The 19537-nt window shown below is 60.7% G+C and overlaps 1 protein-coding gene across 4 annotated transcripts in view; it reads left to right on the top strand.

Annotated features, from left to right (window-relative positions):
• SHROOM4 (shroom family member 4) overlaps positions 1-19537 on the top strand; it is a 58098-nt gene that overhangs the window by 19473 nt on the left and 19088 nt on the right. Inside the window, exons 2-3 of one of the 4 annotated variants that reach the window (XM_073360588.1) lie at positions 12212-12363; positions 19136-19267. In XM_073360588.1, the coding sequence (XP_073216689.1) occupies positions 12212-12363; positions 19136-19267 (284 nt within the window). The other 3 variants (XM_073360590.1, XM_073360592.1, XM_073360589.1) reach the window with 3 other exon arrangements.

Here is a 19537-nt window from a genome sequence, read left to right as displayed (position 1 = left end):
CTCCCACTGGGCAATGCCCACTTTCCTGGGCAGCGCCTCTCGTGTGGCGCAGGGTGAAAGCTGACCCATGGCTCCCAGCGAGTGGCATGCGTCCCGATCTGGGCTCCTGGCTGCAGCTGATGGATGACCTCAGTTAAGGCCACATGACCTCTGTGCCTCCATTTCCACATGTGGAGCCTGGGGGCGTGAGAGGCCAGGATCCCCGGGGCAGCGAGAGCTGATGCTGTAACGGCACCAGTAAAGCCCAGTCTGACCAGGTCTGCCCCTCCTCATCCCAGGCCCTCCCTTGCCCTTGCTGTGAGTGCCTGGCCACGGACTCTTCTTGTCCTGCTGCCCTGGGTGCATCCCTGTGGCTGCAACCTTCTGCTCCTCTCCCAGCTCTGGGCTGATGGGGCTGTTGGGCAGCTGTTTCCTAGTGGTCAGGGCAGAGCATGAGCTGCCTCAGGCCAGGCTGTGTCCCTAGCTGGGTCACTAGCCCTCTGATGCTGGGGGTCGCTGTCCTTCACAGTGAGCTAGGGATGCTGCCCCAGAGGGAGAGGGGGCTCTGGCAGATGGGGGGTTGCTGCTGAAAGAGCCCTGGATGGGGAGCAGCCTCCTGTTAGCACTGGGAGCAAAGGGGTGCATGGCTGTTGCTGGCCTATGCAGTTACAGCAAAGATGATGCCTGCTTTTCCTGTAGTGGGGCTGGAGTGTCCATGCTGCTGCTCACATCAATGAAGGTCTCAGAGCTGGCATCTCCCACGGGCAGGGCCCTGTATGGGCCCCATGCTCAGCATTGCATCTGCCTCTTGGGGGGCAGCTGCCAGGATGGCAGAGGGGGCCCCAGGCTGTGCTGGAAGCTCCTGTTGGGTGCAATGCCCTGGAACCATCCCATGTGGGGTCCAGGGGGTTGCAGGAAGCCTGCTCTCTGCCAACATGCAGAGCTGCGCTGCCCACCCCATGGGAGCAGCCTGCCTATTGGAGAGTGGTTCCCTTGGCACCTCTGGGGGCAGTGTGGGGCACTGATCCAATTTCCAGCCTGAGGAGCTTAGCATCAGGGTGCTGGACTCTGTCCCCTCTGGAGGTGTCACCATTTACCAGCTCCCCTCAGTGCCTGTTTCACCCTGCGCCCAGTCATCTGCTGGTCCATGCCAAATGGGCCTTTACAGTCGAGGGTGCTTCATGCTCACTGGCATGGTACTGTCCCAGCCCCTGCTGGCTATCTACCCCTGGTTCTGCCCACTCCTGACCTGCAGCCCCTGCTAGCCCAGCCCTGGGCTCCCCCTGCAGGTGTCTGGCTGGTGGATCTTGCCCACATACTCAGGGTCTAACTGATCACCAGATTAGCAGTCAGGAAGGAATTTTCCGCTGGATCAGATTGAGACAGACCCTGTGGGGTTTTCACCTTCCTCTGCAGCATGGGGCATAGGTCACTTGCAGGTTTAAACTAGTGTTGATGGAGTTTCTGTAATTTGGAGTCTTTTTAAATCATGATTTGAGGACAGCAGTGACTCAGCCAGAGGTTAGGGGTCTATTATAGGAGTGGGTGGGTGAGGTTCTGTGGCCTGCAATGTGCAAGAGGTCAGACTAGATGATCATGATAGACCCTTCTGGCTTTAAAGTCTATGAGCTCTGCCCATGCTCCTCACTCCCAACCTGTTGCCCTCTGCTAACCCAACCCTGGGTTCCCCCCTCCCCCAGCTCTGCTGCTGCCCCTCACTCCCGATCTGCAGCCCCTCTGGCTGTGTTGGTCCTGGCCCCTCTTCTCCAATTTGGGGTCCTATGGAATCGCTGGCATGTCCCGTCCCCCACATCCCCCCGCATGATTCCAGCCATTCTGGGGAGAGCTGGTGGCTGAGCTGTATCTGCCAAAGTGGTGCTTAACATTGTCCTTGGATCTCCCTGTCCCCAGGAGCAGCCCTGGAGGCCCGAGGTAGATGAATGGGAGGCTTGAGGTGTTCTGCCCCGCCCAGGACAGGCAGGGAAATCCCAGCCCAGCCCCATCAGCTCTCCTGCCCTTGGTCCTGGCACTGGCCTTGCACCACCCCCACCCCAAGAAAACAGACCGCTCAGACAAACCACCTTCCATAAGCAAAGTCAGCTCTGACCCCCGTGCATGCCTGCCTGCCCACGGCCGCATCTTCGAGCCCCTCTTGGCCTCCAGGCATCTGAGGGAGCTCCCTGGCCTGCAGCATGAGCAGGGGGGACATAGAGCAGGTGGGCTGGAGCCCCTCTGTCCCCCCTCCCTCCCCGGAGCCCTTCTCTCCCTCGGAGGGGTTCAGCCAGGGCAGGTTGGCTAGCGGGAGCTTGTGCTGTTACCATCTCTGGTCTGTGGCTCAGCTGGAGCTGGCAGTGCCAGAGGGCAGCACCTGGGGGCAGTACCCTGGTGCCTTGTGCCATGCATGCCAGGGATGGTGGTGCTAACACCTCTCTCCATGGGCTGCACAGAGCCCAGTGCCTGCTGTGACCTGGGGCTGGTGTGCAACTCCCTCCCCGCTCCTTCCCTCAGGCACTGAGATTCCTCTCCTGGCTGGGATCTGAAAGATGGGGTGGGAGCTGTACTGGGCCGTCCCCTCATCTGGACTCTATTTCAGCAGCGCGCCAGAGATGGCAGGAATCCGGCGTTGGGAACTGGAGTGATATTTATTTTCTTTTCCAAATCCCAGCTCTGCCCTGGCTGGCGTCGATCAGAACTTTGTGCTGAGCCTGTGACTCGTCGCACTGTCAGCGAGCACCGGGGAGCCCCGGGAGTTCCTGGGGCCAGGGGAGCTTGCTGTGTTCCAGGGGCCCTGCTGGGGGGCTGTGGGGAGCCTGCTGCATGTCATAGGGGCTGGGGGAACCCAGTGTGTTCTGAGAGGCTGTGGGGAGTCTGCTAGGCCCCGTGGGCAGCCACAGCGTGCCTGTCGGGGGGGCCTGTGGGGAGCCCCATGGCCAGCCTGCTGCACGCCCAGGGAGAGCCCGCTGTGTGCTGGGGGCCGTGGGGCTTGTGGAGTGGATGCGACCAAAGCTGCAGGTGAGGAAGTGACAAGAAACGCACCTCGTCTCCTTGGCTCATCTGAAGCTGTAGTTCCTTCCAGGCCTTGCTAGGTAAGCAGGGCCACGTCTGGTATCTCCTTGGCTGGGAGTCGCTGTCCCCAGGGATGGCTGGTGTGCTTGCAGGAGCTGGCATGGCTGTGCTCTCCTCTGAGTCAGTTGCCCTGGACCCAGTTGGCAGCACCAGGCTGTTTGCCCATAGAAGTGAGGATCTGGGGCAGGGTGTCCCTGGCTCGGTGGGGAGCACATGCTCTATGGGGGTTGCATTGGCCTGTAGCATCCTCAAGCCCCACATTGGACTCTGCCAAGCTGGGGCCCCACAGCCCGTTCCCGGGAATCCAGCTTGGGAATCCAGCTCAGGTTATTTGCAGCTTGTGCCAGAGCAGGGCCTGGTGGGTGCCCTGGCGTTCAGTGCAGTGCTGGGGACCACAGGTAAGATCCTGCAGAAGCCGTGCTGTCACTTTGGCAGGGGGACGGTCAGTGATGTGGGGGTGCAGTAGTGATGGGTGTTGGAATGGCCCCTTGTTGCCCCTCCCGGGAGGGACTCAGGCAAGGTACCCCTGTGGGAGCGGAGCCAGTTTACCCAGTTCCATCAGCTGGGGAAGGATCTTCAGGCTCAATCACATCCTGTTTGGGGACAAGCCTAGGCATGAGCCACTGGCCATGCCCGTCCCTCCTTGGCACTGCCCATGCATGGGCTGTGGAGGAGCAGGCTGGTGTGGGTGCTCTGGCACCAGAACCAAGCATGAGAGGGTCATTCAGAAGATTCCCACTCACCCCATTTGTGCCATGGCACTGGAGGGGCCATGGGCAGCCCTGGCCTGTGGGACGTTCCCACCCCCTACCCCACCGAATGGAGCCCAGCGGGTGGGGGAACCAAGTGAGAGCCGAGCTGCTGTTGTGCTGGAGTCCATCGGCCAGCTGTGGCACCAAGCGTGGGGTGAGCGTGTGGGGCGTGGCATGAAGCTGTCCCTGTCATTGCTTGGGGGTGGGGGACATTTGGCCCCCTGGGCTGGGCAGGCAGGGTGCTCCTCCTGCCCAAAGGGGGCTGGGCCTGTTGGAGATCCAGGGGAACAGAACCGGAGACCAAAACACAGGCCTCTCGCCTGGAGGGGTGTGTGGGGTGCCCTGTGGTGGGGGCCGCTGAACCCAAAGAGGCAGTGAAACTGAGCAGGGCACTGGACTCCTGACTCTTTCTGTGTTGCCACATTGGGTAAGCTCCTCCCTGTTTGTGCCTCAGTTTCCCTTGTTGCAGTGGGGCTAGTGCAGAGGTGGGCAAACTACAGCCTGTGGGCCACATCTGGCCCACGGGACCGTCCTGCCTGGCCCTTGAGCCTCTGGCCGGGCAGGCTAGACCTCTGGTCCCTCCCTTGCTGTCCCCCCCTACCCCGCAGCTACGCAGCCACGCAGGTAGCGCAGATAACTGTGCGGGGCAGCTGCTAGTCCTGCCGCTCTGAGCAGCATGGTAAGGAGGCAGGGAGCAGGGGGGTTGGATAAGGGGCAGGGGGTCCCAAGGGGCAGTCAGGACAGGAGCAGGGGGCAGTTGGATAGGCATGGGAGTCTTGGGGGGCGGGCGGTGGATAGGTTTGGGCAGTCAGGGGACAGGGAGCGGGGAGGGGGTGGATGGGGGGATTCCTGGGGGTGGTGGTTAGGGGTGGGGGATCCCGGGAGGGGGCAGTCAGGGGACAGGGAGCGGGGGGGGGTGTTGAATGGGTCGGGGTTCTGAGGGGGGCAGTCAGGCAGTGGGAAGTGGGAGGGGGTGGATAGGGTGTGGGGGGCCAGGCTTCCCTACCCGGCCCTCCATACAGTTTCGCAACCCCGGTGTGGCCCTCGGGCAAAAAGTTTATCCACCCCTGGGCTAGTGCTACACTCCTTCCTGCCTATGGCACTTTAAGCCCCTGCGGTGATGGTGCTGTATCAGGGCTGGCTTCCACCCCGCTGTTCCCCTGCACAGCACCCCCTAGTGATGCACATGCATCATGTTGGGGCATGGTAGCTCCTGCCAGGGGCACGGTGGCCTCATGGCTTGCAGTGGGTGCAGATAATAGTGATAGCATGGTGGTGCTCAGAGGCCCTGCTGGGTGCTGTATGAACACAGAGAGGAGGCCATCGCTGCACTGCGGGCCTCCAGCCGAAGGACAAAGGTGGGCTGGGAAGGGGGTGCAAGCCAATGCATCTGGGTGAGTCCTGGCCCTGCCTGGCTAGTTCTGGGGCTTGTAGCTTGGGTGGCGGTTTCCATGGGGGTTGTGTGGGGAGCAAGGGGCAGGGGAGAGGACTATAGAGCTGGGCAGAAGTTTTCCAGTCAAATTATTGTTTGGGAGGGTCGATATTTGGTCTGAAATGATGGACTCCATTTGCTGTGAAAATGGCATCACAGTGCCTCATGGACAGGGTGGATTTTTTTTTTTTAAATTTTAAAAATCTGATTTTTGAAATTTGCCTCATGGACAGGGTGGATTTTTTTTAAAAAAATTTTAAAAATCTGATTTTTGAAATTTACATCAGATTTGTTTTGATAAAATGTTTTTTGAGGAAAAAACCTATCTAAAGATGATAGTTTTAATTAAGAAATATTATAGCTCAAAGATATCTCATCATGGAATAGGGATTATAAATTCGAATTCTATAGTAAGAGACAGTATGTTCAAGTAATGTTTAAGAAAAGTTTGTAGATGAGTTCCAACAGTTCATGGATTAGGGTCCCCATTTTATGGGGTTCCAAGGACTTCTGTATAGATTATTTAGGTTAATCTTTCTATCTATCCAATGGGGCTGAGTTTAGAAGATACCATCAGAGATGCTTAGTTTTGCCGTTCTCAAACTGTGGATTTGTGTCTTCAGAGATAACATGCTTGTTAACAGCAAAAATGTTTTTAATTAATTAATATATAGAGGTGAGAAATAACAGACCTCAACCCTATTGTCCCTCTGCAAATTTGTGTACAGAGTCAATCCCTTACCTCTTTCTAAAAGTGCAAAGTTTCAAAAAGTTCAATTAATAGAAGATTGTTGGGGGCAGAATAGATCTGGACAAGGAGAAGATGTCTGGAGATAAATGTGAGAAGGGATGGACAGGCAGTAGAAACAAAAGTGAAACTGTTTGACCAGCATATTCCAGAAATTTTGAGGTCTTTCTGAGTGTAGCCTTCATTGATTTGAGATCTACCATACCATTCCCTCTCTCTAGAAGGGAAAACCTATAATGAGAGCAGGCCATAAAAGAGACCCAGTTTGGGAATATTTTAATGAAGTTCCTCTATCTGTGAAGAATATGTATTAAGGTTATAACAACCAACAAGAATGCATTTTTATATAGAAATTCATGATTAAATCGAGTCTTCCTGACTGGTGATTTAAATCAAATCCACCCTGCTCATGGGAGTTGTAATTCAGCTCCCTCTGGCTCCTGTTCTCTATGGGCCAGGTGCTCTGGCCAGACTACATTTCCCATGGGGCACCGTGGCAAGCGGTGCCTGTCATGTGCCTACTCCCCTTACCTGAGTGCATCATGGGAGATGTAGTCTGAATGCAGCATGGCCAACCCCAAGTGTTCAAACATCACAAGTCAGCCCCCCAGAACCAGGAGATTTCGAATGCAGAGTAAAAGGTGGGCTCTCTTGGTTTGGTTGCTGAGTGTCCAGGCTGGTCTGGTGAGATTTGCCCTGCACTTCGGAGAGCTAGAAGCATAGGGGTTTTTAAAATGAAGGCTGAGATTCTCCTTTTGTCACAGGACTCCAGGTGCTGGGGCTTGAGAAAAAGCACCAAATATCGCTGGGCGAAATCATGAGAGTTGGCAACTCTGTGAACTCTAGCTCCCATGAGGCACCACTGGGCATTTGGAATTGCTTTATTTGGGGGTCCAGACCCCATTTGCGAGAAGCTCTAGAGGAACTTGCCAAGCCCTGAGGTCAGACAGCTGCGCTCTGTCGGCATCGGGCTGTAGGGGCCCTTATGGAGGGATCTGAAGGTGGAGGCAGTAGCAGCTGTTTGAGTTTGATCCAGGAGTTTCCTGGTATAGAGGGGGCAGCACAGGAGCCAACACAGTGGAATCTGGCAGGTGATGCTGGGAATGCTGCTGAAGCCGCAGCAGGCGGTTGCCTGCCCAGATGAGTTGGGAGGTCTTTGGGCTGTCTCCTAACCCCTGATGGTTTGAGGCCAGCTCTCTCCTTGTGTTGGGGATGCTCTCAGCTGCTCTGTCCCAGTCTCACCTCCTCTGGCTCCATGCTCCAGGTTTGGACTTTGATTTGTGCGCTCCCTCAGCCTCCTCTTCTGTGCTGGGCTCCATGCATCTGTTGCTGGTGAGATCTGGCATACCTTTGCTATGTTCTTGCTGATACCATCGCTCTGCGCAGGGAGTCACCGGCCACCTTGCTGCGCCCGTGGATTCACCCTGCCCAGGGATTCATATGTTGGTTTGATTCAGTGCTTGTCTCCCAGCCCCAGGAGCAGTCTCCTCCCCAGAGGAGGTGCAGCATGGGGAACCCCTCCGCACACACCCCGATGCTGCCCTGGGCTGGAGGGGCCCCCTTGCAGGGGACAGCAGCAGCCTTGCCTCTAAGGCACATGTACTCATTGGCCTCTCTGTGGAGATGGGCAGCACTGGGAACCTGTCTGTGCCAATGTGGGGCCAGTTTCTGTTCAGTGGCAAGGAGCCAAGGCCCCAGTCCACGCTGCCCACCGATCAGCAAGTGGGGCTGTCGGTACTAGCACTTTCAGGCACTGATCTAGGCTGGCAATGCCCGGGAGCTGGAATGCCCAGCTCCCCTCGCCTACAGAGCCCCTTGTCCTACGCTTGCCATGGGGTGGATGTACTGATACCATGGACAGGGTGACTGGGAGCTCTGGACACTGGGCTGGCATTTCAGCTCCACAATGGGCTTTTGTGCTGCCCCAACGCTGCTGGGGAATCTGCGGGGAGAGCAAGAGACATTTTTCAGCTTCCTTTCTTTGCTGTGAGATGCATGTGACTGGGGCGGGGGAGGGAGGCAGGCCACGCCACGCCCTGCTGGGCTGCTCGGCTCAGCATGCCTCCACCCCAGCCTGGCCTGTCTTGGGAGCACCTGGCCCCCTGGGGCAGAAGCCTCCTGTCCCACAGCGGATCCCCCACGGTTGATTCGACAGCCGTCCCAGGCCAAGATCCAACAGTTGCCAGGTTGGTTTTGTGGACCCGGGAGCACCAGACCCTTTGGAGAGTGGTACGAGCGCCGCTGCTGTATAACACCTTGGTCCCTAGTGCACTGCTTGTGAGGGAGGGGGAACTCGGCTTTCCTGCTTTGGGATTTCCAAGCTCCCCAAGCAGGGTTGGGTCAGAGTGGGGGAAGGGAGGCTCAGCTCTGTCTGGGGCATTGATATGGAGAAGGGGCATTGATGGCCTATCCCCTTTGCAGATAAAGGAGCAGCACCAATGGTGTAGGCAAAGTGTGGGGGGGTCCACATCTGGGACCGGTCCAGGGTGTGGTATCCTCCCAACAGGGAATTGGTTAAAGCTCTGGGGGACAGGAGTGCCAAAGTGGTGGGTGAGGAAGGGGGCATAGTGGAGGATGGGCACTGGGGCGTGCAGAGCGATGGCTGGGATGGGAAGACCTGCCCTGTCTAACCTGTGCAGCCCGTGCTGGGGGAGAGCGGGGGTCAGGCACAGGGCTGGACCTGCGGTGTGATGTGCAGGTCGGCGTTGCCCTCAGTGGGTGCAGCAGACAGTGGCACTCTGAGATAGCGCGTCCTGGGGGAGCAGGATCACCCCGCGGAGCCGATCCCTGGCCAGGACTCAAGGCACCTTCTGGCTTCTCCAGGTTTACCAGAATCCCAGCTGCACTGGTGCAGCATGGCAGGAGGGCCCATAGGGAATGTCTGAGGGATGGTGGGTGTCCACATGCCATGGTGATGGGCACTGGGGCAGTGACTAGCAGTGCAGGACGGTGCCGCAGGACGGTGTGTTGTCACCAAGGCTGCCAGGAGCCAAGTGGGGCTAGGCACAGGGATGAGGGGTTGGAGGGTCGCTGGCGTGTTCTGCATGGCCTTTCTCCCACAGAGTGGGGAGGGCAATACAAGGCTGTGACCCTGGCGCTTGGGGCCAGGTGGGCCTAGCTTGCTGGCCTCCCCAACGGCCCTGGCGCAGGGCTACTCGCTCTGTCAGAGCGAGCTCGGGTGCTGCTAGCAGCCAGAGTCGGATCAGATCCATAGCTCTGGAATTCCAGCAGCCAGACCAGGGAGCTGCTGTCCTGGAGTGGGGGCGCCATGTGGGTGGGGGCCACCAAGAGCTGCCAGGCTCTTCGGAGCATGCCAGTCTAGCTGAGTATTGTGCTGGCCTCATGAGTGGGCATAAACACCCCCCCCCATGCACACTGGTGTTAGGCAGGGGGCTCGATGGCAGCCCAGGATGGGTACTCCAGTGTGAGTGAGTGGACCCTGGGGCCCAGTCTGCCCTGGAGCGTGGGGCATGTTGGCTCAGGCTGGCCACCCCGGGGCGGGAGCCCTGGGCTTTGCTCTGAGGCTGCTTGGTTTTTTCTGTTTCTGCTGCAATCACTGTATCCATGTTCTTCCACCTGGTCTGTATTAACCCAGGTTCCTGAGGGCTGGGCAGGTCGGGCGCTGGCAGCCAGGTCCCCCAAGGGCTGTGTGTGGGAGAGTGGGCTGTTCAGGAGCTTGGGGCTTATGGTGTGGGGAGGGGTTGGGGGTAACGTGAGCATCCACAGCACACTGGGGGGTAGCAGCTGCATGAGGGCCGGGACCCCCATCCACTTCAGGCCCACAAGCCAGCTCTGGGCAGGCTCCCCAGGACGTGTTGCTGCTGGCTGTGGGAGTTCTTACAGCTTCCTCCTCAGCCACTGTTCTTGGCCACCATTTGAGGGGGGTACTGGGCCTCGGTTCTGATCCAGCACAAAAATCCCCATGCCCTAGAAAGCTGGGTTGAGACCCGAGACTCCCGTCACACCAGCGATCCTCTCTTGAAGCTCTTAGCAGGGTGATTTTCCTTAGTGAATGTCGCCAGCTAGACTGTCCTAGGTGGAGATGGAAGCTCTCTTGCTGTGGCCCCTTCTAGCTCGGTCTCCTTCCAGGTGCCTGCACAGGGGAGGCCAGAGTTGGTTCTAGTGGCATGGGACATGCCCCTCTAGGAGCTGGGCTGTGAGCCCCAGGCCTCACCCAGCAGCTGCATGATGGCTTCAGGCAGGGACGCTGCGGCTCAGCGGGGGTACCCTCTTTCCTGAGCCAGCTGGGGTTAATAGCAGCCAACCTGGGAGCTGGTGTTGGACTGCCGTGCCCTGGGGCACGGGTGGTAAGGGGATCTGCTGGGCGTGTAGGGATCAGGGCCAAGTGACATGCTCATGGAGCCTCATGCTCGTGGCTGGCCGCACTCCCAGGTGAGCACTTGAGAATGGCCTGTCCTGTCAGAGCCGGAGGAGGGATTTCCCCAAATGGCAGCCTAGCGCCCCATCAGCCAGAGGGGCCGTCTCCCCTCAGCCAGCTGGGTGGGGGAGGGAGTCAGCTGCTGCCCCTCCCCCTGCTTCGTGCCCTTTAACCTCTTGTGTGCCAGGTTCAGTGATGGGTTCAAGCGTAATATGACTGGGATTGAGAGAAAACCTAGGGCTGGGGAGGAGGAAACTGGATGCCTTCGACAGAGGGGATACTGGGATGGGGGAGGGGGGAGGGGCGGGCGGTGTCCAGCCCAGCCAGTCCATTCAACTGTGTCTTGGTCTGCTGGTGGCTGTGCAGGGACATGTGTCCCCAGTGATATGCTGGCACCTTCTTTCAGACTTAGCCGGCCGAGCCACTTGCTGCCAGACAGCTGGTCTCCAGGCGCTGTGTCATGGTGGTATAGGTTGGGGCACTGCTGCCGCCTCCACCCCAGGAAATCATCTTCCCCCATCGCCAGCTTGGATTGGCGAGCAGGTGGGGAGGCAGGTAGAGGAGCTGAATGTCATCGCTGGGAGGGAGGAGGAGGAATGGGGGTTTATGTGGATTTTGTTGGCGATGGATGGGTAGGGTTGCCAACTTTCTATTTGCAGAAAACCGAACACCCTTGCCCTGTTTCTGAGGCCCCACCCCTGCTCACTCCATCCCCCCCTCCCTCCATTGCTCACTCTCTCCTACACTCCCTCATTTTCACTAGGCTGGGGCAGAGGTGCGGGAGGGAGCGAGGGGGTTGGGGTGCAGGAGGAGTCTTTGGGCTGGGGCAAGGCGTTGGGGCACGAGAGGGGCTGCAGCTCCGCTGGGAGTGTGGCTCTGGGCTGGGGTTGAGGGGGTCGAGTATGGGAGGGGACTCTTGAGTTCGAGTTTGGATGCAGGAAGGGGCTCAGGGCTAGGGCAGGGGGTTGGGGCACAGGATGGGATGAGAGGTGTGGGCTGCGGGTGGTGCTGCTAGTCTCAGGCAGCTCCCAGAAAGTGGCGCATCTCCCTCTGGCTCCTAGGTGGAGGCGCAGCCCAGCAGCTCCATGCGTTGCCCTGCCTGCAGGCGCGGCCCCCACATTTCCCATTGTCCTCAGTTCCCGGCCAATGGGAGCTGCAGAGCTAGCGCTCAGGGCGGGGCAGCGCATGGAGCTCCCATGGCCGCACCTATGCCTAGGAGCCAGAAGGAGATGCCGGCCGCTTCCCAGGAGCTGCGCGGAGCCGGGCAGGCACCCTGCCCACCCCGCTGCAGGTGACCAACTAGACTTTTAATGGCCTGGTCAGCAATGCTGACCGGAGCTGTCAGGGCCCCTTTTCGACTGGGCATTCTGGTTGAAAACAGGACACCTGGAAACCCTATGAATGGGGATGTAGGGGTGAAGGGAGGGGTTGGCGGCAGGGAGGCTGTCACCTGGAGGCCTTCAGGCCCTGACTCCCGCAATGACTTTCCAGCCCCCACAATATATGCACCACCCTGCACCCTACCTTAAAGGGTCCTGGCGGGACATCTCCATGGACATGGTGTGTTCCAAGCTCTGGCCTTGTGGCCCTGGCACCCCCATCGTTTGGCGAACTCCCAATCCCATGAGACTTCTATCCTGCAGTAGCTGGGCCTGGGGCTCCCCTCGAAGGCAGGACGGGTGCCAGGGGGGCGCGGTGAGGGCTGGACAGCTGGATGTGTTGAAACGGGTTCCCTGCGTCACTGGCCAGGGTACTGGGGCATCCCCAGAAATCAAGGGCCTGGCTGCCCCACACCCCTCTGTGCGCGGGTGAGCACAGCGCCCGGCCCATCTGGGTTGTCTTGGATCTGTGCCTAGGTTGAAGATGGGGGTAAGGCGGCCCTGTCCCGCAAGATGCGGACCGGGGACGAGCTGGTGAACATCAACGGCACCCCGCTGTACGGCTCCCGGCAGGAGGCGCTCGTCCTCATCAAGGGCTCCTATCGCACGCTGAAGATGATTGTGAGGAGGTAGGAGAGCGGGGCCCTGGCTGGTCTGTCCTAACATGGAGAGTGGGTGAATTGTCCTAGAGCCAGCACTGCTGGGGGTCTCCAGGCCCCAGGGAGGGCCCCACCCTGTGGGCAGAGGGGAGAACCGTAGGAGAATCCAGGTGGCAGCAGTGTAAGGAGGGGTCCCCCCCCGCCCCAGAGATGCTGGGGGGCAGCGAGGGGCTGAGCTGACTAGGCCCCGGGTTGGTATGTCTGGGTGCTGCGAGGCCCCGTCCGGCCCAGTCAGGGGAGAGACCAGAGCAGAGGCATTTCCCCAGCAGCCCCAGCCCCCTGGCACTCACTGCCCAGAGTTAGGGCTCCAGGCTAGAGGCTGCATCTGGGGATGGCTAGGAGCATGTGGCTGGGGGCCGGGTGTGTGCCTGGCTCACTGCCTTGCTGTACAGGGGGGGCCATGGGACCCTATCTCCCTTCTCTGCCAGCCCCCGCCAGGCCACCTCAACTGGGGATTGGGGAGGAGACGCTCTGAGCAGGGCTGTCCCAGCAGGTGAGGGCAGGGGGTTGGGGGAAACTGGTGTGTGTGTGTGTTGGGCTTTCCCCATTCACAGAGGGGCAATGAGCTGGGTTACCTCTCTCCTGCACGTGGAGCTTCCTGGCCCCTGTTTGGTTCTACTGGGCCCCCCACTCCCCACAGCAGGCCCAGGCTCCCCTGCTAGCTGGGAGCAGCTCAGAAACCCCTCACAACCCCCTCCCTGCTCAGCCTGTCTCTTTGGAGGCACCTGACCTCCAAACCCAGGGAGGAGGAGCAGTGGGGGTCGGACCCCCCCTTCCTCCAGCAGTCAGGTGTGTCTGTCTCCTCTCTGCTCTGAGAACCCTGGGGCTGACCCCCAGCACCACCTTATCTCCAGACCCCCAGTGCCCTGCCCCCTTTATCTCCTGATTATTTGGGGTGGGTGAGTCTAGCCGTGGGGGGTCTTATTGTCCTAATAGTGGCTGCGGAGCTGACAGCAGGCCCCCCGCCCCTCCACCCCCTGGGGCGCTGGCAAAAGTGTGAGGACTTGGGCGGAAGGTCTGGCTGGAGCCAGGGCTCTTTGCCCCTTTGGGCTTCCTGATGCCCCTGCCGGGAGGGAGGCAGCCTCGGTTGAGCTCCAGCAGCAAGCTCTGGTGTATGGGGGCACAGCTGGGTCTCTGCCTAGGCAGGGCTCTGGGCTGTGCAGCCCCAGGGAGCCCTAAAGCCTTTTGACTGTTTCAGCTTGCTCCTGCGATGCCAGATACCCAGGTGATGGGCCCCGGAAGAGGCTGGCCTGGGTGTGGATTCCCGTGTACTGGAGACCTAGGAAAGGCCCCTGCTCTTGGCTGTAAGGGGCCCTGGCTCAGTAGGGACCCCCGCCCCCCCCTCCCCCCGGTTCCAGGCCTGGTGAGCCCCGACCAGGGACTGGGGAGGCATTGGCCCTGCTGTCCTATGGTGCTCCCAACCTGAGCCACTGCTGCCCTCTGGTGGCTGGAATGTGACTGTTTTCTACTGTTTAGAAGTGCCTGGACTGGAGGCGTGGGGCAGGACACAGCACAGTCTGTTGGCCCCAGAGCCCTGGCGTGGTGTCAGGGATGGCTCCTTGCTGAGCCCCAGACCCTCTCCCCTCCCCAGGGGGGCTACGCCCTGCCACTCCCAGGAGGGGTGGCTGCCCTGGGGCTGGCACCCAATCTCTGGCCCGAAGTCCGGGCCCGAAGCCTTTCCTGAGCACTGTGGCAGCCAGGCTCCTTGCTTGGGGAGAGGAGCCCCTGGACTCGGGGTGGCCCACTGGCTTCTTCTGCCAGGGCCAGCGCAGCCAGGATCCCCATGCTCCATCCCTCGACCGCAGGCAGGGAGATAGCTGCAGAGGTGTGGCACTGGCTGGGAGGGGACGCCCCAAGGGACCCAGTATCTCTGACCACAGTGCCCCCTTGCCCCCCGAGGAACCATTTCCCTGGGCCAGAAGGTCTCCCCGATGAGCCCGGATCAGCCCGCAGAACCCGGCGCTTGCTGCGGCTGTGGGGCTGCTCAGTGCCAGTGACATGGGCTGGGGGCTCTGCCCAGGGAGCTTCACGTGGGGCTGGGGGATTGGGGGAGGGTGAAATGACCCTGGCCCCGAGCTCTGAGCTGGCTTTCGAGGCTCCAGCCACGTTTCCTGCCCCCAGCCAGGGGCTCCCCTAACCCCCTGGCCCTGCCACCCTCCCCAGAGCTGAGGCTGCAGGGCTGCCCGTTCCCCTTGATCTCTTCCAATCTCCACCCCCCTGTGACCTCCTTCTTCCCGGGCTCTTCCCACGGCTTCCTGTGCGAGGGCAAGGGCCGGAGGTGGGGGGCGGCCAAGCCCAGCTGCTTCGGGCAGGGAAGCGGCTGCAGCTGTTGTGGTTTGTTTTGTTGCAATCAGCACTAGTACTGGAGCGAGTCCCCAGGCAGAGCCCACAGCCTCCCCAACTCTGGCTGGGGTCTCCCCGGGACAGGGTGCTGGGTGCACCCTGACATCAGGGCCTGGCCGGCCTGCCTGGCCAGAAGCTGACCTGGCTTCTTCGTGCTGCCATGTGGGGCAGCCGTGGCCCCTCACAAATGGCTGCGGGAGATGTTGGCAAAGGCAGCCCCTGGGCATGCCAGCCAGAGATCCCTTCTCTAGCCCTGTGGCCCTTGGCATTGTGGGAAGCAGCTACTGTGAAGAGGAGGGGAGCACTAAGGCCATGCATAGGCCCTGCTCTCCCCTGCAGCTGGAAATGCTCCCTGATCCCCAGGACAGCCCGTCTCGGCCGAGAGCCTGTGGGTGCAGGGGTGGTCCCCTTTCCTACAGGGCGCTAATGACTCTTGGGATCTGAGTCCCTTGCGAGGAGCAGGGCAGGGGGCCTGTCTGGGAGCCTGCTGGTCCCACTGACTCAGTGTGCCTAATGGGGCTCTTGGGCCAGCGGGGCTGGTGCTGGTGGCTCTGCTCGTGCCTGCTGTCCCATTTCCTCCTCATGGCTACTCACGGAGCCAGGAAGCCCTGGGATGCTCTCCAGCCCCAGCCAGCTCCCTCCCTGTTTTCTCTCCCATATGGCAGCAAATTCCTTGCTGTCCAGAGCTTATCTCCCCTGAACATCGCTTCCTCACTCACTTCCTGGCTGCTGCGGGTGCCCGGGAGCAGGTAGACGATTGGCCGCTGGGCCTGGGGGTGGGGCTCTCCGGACCGGCAAAGACTCCCGGAGAGCACTGGGATCGGGGTCGGCAGCCACAGTGCTAGCAGAGGCTGCCCGGTGTGGCACAGCCAGCGAGCGAGGGCACCGTCTATGTGGTCTGACGTGGCACCCAGGCTCGTGGCTCCACAGCACGGGGGGGTTGGGCTGTGCTCCTGGGGGAGGCGTTAGGGGCAGCAGGTCGGCCACGAGGGACGCAACGCTCTAGTCTTTGGGGACACCCAGCCCAGATCTCTCTGGAATCCCGCATCCATGGTGAGTACGGGGCCTTGGGCTGGCAGGGCTCCACTGGCTCCTGGCACTGATGGCCCCTTACAGCCTATCTCTGGGGAGCAGCCTGGTTTGCCCTGGAGGGAGCCAGGCCCAGTGGGACATGGGGAAGGATGGATGCCCTGCTTCTTGGCTTGTGCCTTGCCGAAGTTGGCAACTTCTGCCAGGAGACGTGGGGCACAGCTCGGGCTCCCCAGCACTGCTTGTCCTGTGGCTTTCAGACAGCTCTTCTCTGGGGCCCTGCATAGCACCTGCCCCCTCTCCCACTGGAGTGTGCCTGAATCCTGACAGAGCATCACCTCCTGTGACTCCCATGCTGAGCACACAGCTCTGCCGGTGCCCCGCACTCCCGATCTGCAGCCCCCTGCTAGCCCAGTCCTGGGCTCCACCCCAGCTCTGCCGGTGCCCCTCACTCCCAAACCACAGTCCCCTGCTAGCCCAGCCCTGAGCTCCTCTCTACACAGCTCTGCTGGTGCCCCTCAGTCCCGACCCATAGCCCCTGATCTCCCAGCCCATGGCTCCACACACACACAGCTCTGCCAGAGCCCAGGCCCCCCCTCCTCCACCCCTGTGTCCCAGTCCTGCCTCACACAACACAGAAGCAGCTGGTCTTGCCCAGTCGTGGGACAGCTTCATGATGTAGCCAAGCCCCTAAGGTTCCTAATGGTTTTGAAGCCCATTTCACTCAATGCCAGTCTGGGTGGAGTCAGGGTCTCCTGAGAAGTGGCATGTTCCCCTGCACTGCACCCTGTCTTTCCAGGCCTGGCAAGGGGCTTGTGGCTCGCCCGTGGCCGGCTGCTGCAGTCATCTCTGCCTCCCCTCACAACTCAGGATGCAACCTGCAGGGCTCAGCAAGACCCCCTCTGATCTTGGTACTGCCCTCGACTGAGCAGCATGGGCACCTCGGCCTTATCCCCCGAGGTCTGCAGCTGGATGAGGGGCTGCCCTTGCAGATCAGACCAAAGGCAACGTCTGGGGCACGCAGCTGCTTGGAGAAGCCTAGACTGGGCGGCTGTTCCTGGAGGAGCCAGGAGTTCAGGGCCAGCACTGGGGCGCCAGGCCATGTGCCAGCAGTTGATTGCTCAGTGCCAGCTAACGGTGGTGGTGCAGGGCTGTGCAGGGACGGGTCAGGGCATTCCAGGCTGGGTCCCCAGCCCCTGCGCCGCGGCACCATGTGGCCTGGCACAGCTTCCTGTGCCCATCCCTCACTGGGCTGGGCTGCCACAGGACTCATGTGGTGCCCTGTAGTGGAACAACTGAGCCTACCTTCTGGGCTTCCTGGGGGTGATTCTGACCCCCCCCCCCATGTCATGCGCCTGCCAGGAGCACGTCTCCCCGCAGGAGCGGGCAACTGTGCAGTCCTGCTGTGCTGGCCTGGCACCGACCCCACGGAGCCCATAAATCCTGGCATTATTGCCATGCTATCAGCACGCGGTCCCTGACCCCCACACAACAGCTTCCTCTACACTTCTCGCCCGGCACCGCCTGCACGTCAGCGACTCCGGGATTGGGATCCCAAATCCCTCGCCCCTGAGAGCAGGGAGACGGCTCTGCAGAGCCCACTTCTTCCCTGAGGGGCCGGGCTGGCCTGGCGTGAAGTCATTCTCCCCCTGGCTGCTCCCTCCTGCAGCATGTGTTAATAGCACCGCGCGACCCTGTGCTGGGAACCCGGCTGGTTCCCGCTCCCAGCCCTGTCCTTCTGGCGTCAGTTTCCCCTTGCTCCTGTTCATTGTGTCACACCGTGCTGGACCCTGGTTTCTGTTCAGTCCAGCCTGGGCTGCTGGGCTTGTGCTGAACCAGGGTGTGATGCTGTTGTGTAGGGCTCTGGGGCACTGAGCAGCTCCAAGGCTCTGCTCAGAGTCCCCTTCCCTCCCCCCGTGGGGCATTGTGCGTGGCAGGCCCAGGGGCTGGGAAGGGGGATGAAAGCCAACTCAGCCAATGCATAGTTCATGTTGACTCCTCTGTCTCCTGCCAACCTGGCTCCTTCCCTCCATGCCACTTCGTCCCCCAGCACCCCGCCGTACCCCACGTGCTGTTGGGATACTCAGGCTGGGGCAGCAGTAACGTGCCATCGCAGGGAGTCTCTTGGCCTGGCTCTGGGAGCCTGGGGTCGAGTCCCACCATTGGCCTGTGAGTGCAGTGCAGGACCCTGTACTGCTGGTGGAGAGCTTGTGTGTGCAGCCAGGCCCAGCTAAAATGCCCCTATTTGCTCTGTGGGGGCAGGGTGCTACCAGTCTGGGTGCTCCTGTGGGTGGCAGTTTGGCTACCTACCCTGGTAGCCCAGTGGCAGTCAGAGGGCTCCCAGTCTCCCAATGGGATCACCCAAGGCTGTGAATTACTGGGGGGATTTGCCTGAGTTCTGCCCCCTGCCATCCAGAGCCAGGCCTGGGCTAGTGCTCTGTGGAGGTGGCTGGGATCTTTATTTAGGGCCCTGCCCTGGCTTCCTGGTATGAGCCCGACTTTCCAAGTTGTCCTACCTATTGGAGCAATGCCCATAGAGGGTGGGGGTGGGGCTGCCTGGATAATCCCCAGCACTCAGCCAGTGTGAGTCCAGCCCGCAGAAATCATGAGACTGGCTTAAAATGTAGGCGTTAGACCCGAAGCTGGTTCCTCCGTCTCCTGGCGTCTGAGCCTGGCGGAGCCCCTTCGCCAGCTTTTCTTCCCAGCCACCAGGGCTAGAAACCTGCTTTTTCAAAATCCCACACTGAGGGCCGAACATAATCCCATGACTCTGGGAGCTGGGGCTTGAGGATATCCCAGGCTTTGGGGTACTGTGCTGGAAAGGGAAGGTGCAGTGCGTGGGTAGAATGGGGACTGAAATTCTCATCACCCAAAGGGTGAGGGGGCCTTTATCCCAATAGCGCTGGCCCCTCCTCTGCCTGTTGGAATGTTGCGGAGGGAGGGGTCCCCCCCATTGTTTCAGTTGGTGGGGAGCAAATCCCTGGCCCTGCTGGCAGAGAGGCAGGAGTGGGGAGAGCCATGAGGGGCAGCCTGGAGAAAGGGCTTCCATGCCCTGGATGGCTTTGTCTGCCTGGTGGGAGGCACCCACTTCCCACCCCCAAGTGCCAGCAGCTCCCAGCCCTTCGCTCAGAGGGACGGGAGCTCCCCCAGGATGGGGAGCGTGGGATGCCATCCTCTGGGCTGGGCAGACACAGGGTGAGAGAGGACGCCCCCAAAGACCCCAGTAAGCTAATGGGGAACTCCTCCGGGATGTCCCGCTAAGGGAGCCTCTCTGTGGAGGACGGGACGGGAAGTTCTCCAGGAAGTGAGCTCAGCCCAATGCCTCAGCCTGGTTTCCTCTCCATTCTTGGCTCTGTGCTGCTCTTGGCAGGAGGAACGTGCCCGTCATCAGGCCCCACTCCTGGCACCTGGCCAAACTCTCCGAGGTCCGGACCGAGGCTGCCACCATGCACTGTCCCTCCGACACCTTCAGCTTGTCTTGGCACTCAGGATGTGACTCCAGGTGAGTCCCACAGCAGCTGGGGTGTAGCCCAGTGTGTGCCACTGGCTCTGCCTGCCTGGACTTGCTGCCCTGGGGCACCTGAGAGCCCTCTGGGTGGAGGAGCCCTGGCAGGTGCCTGGCTCTAAAATGCCCCCTTGCTGGAGCAATCCAGACCCAAGCTAGCTGCTCCCCACCTCTGGAGCCCCTGCCTTGGGCTGCCTCTGGGCCTCAGGCGCTGGGCCGGGGCCCAGCAATGGTCGCTTGGTTGCCAGCCAGGCATAGGTGGCTCCA

The sequence above is a fragment of the Lepidochelys kempii genome, chromosome 9, assembly GCF_965140265.1.
Source record: "Lepidochelys kempii isolate rLepKem1 chromosome 9, rLepKem1.hap2, whole genome shotgun sequence".
In the NCBI taxonomy this organism is placed as follows: Eukaryota; Metazoa; Chordata; order Testudines; family Cheloniidae; genus Lepidochelys; species Lepidochelys kempii.
The sequence above is the reverse complement of the archived record's forward strand: the minus strand, read 5'-3'. Positions and strand labels throughout refer to the sequence as shown.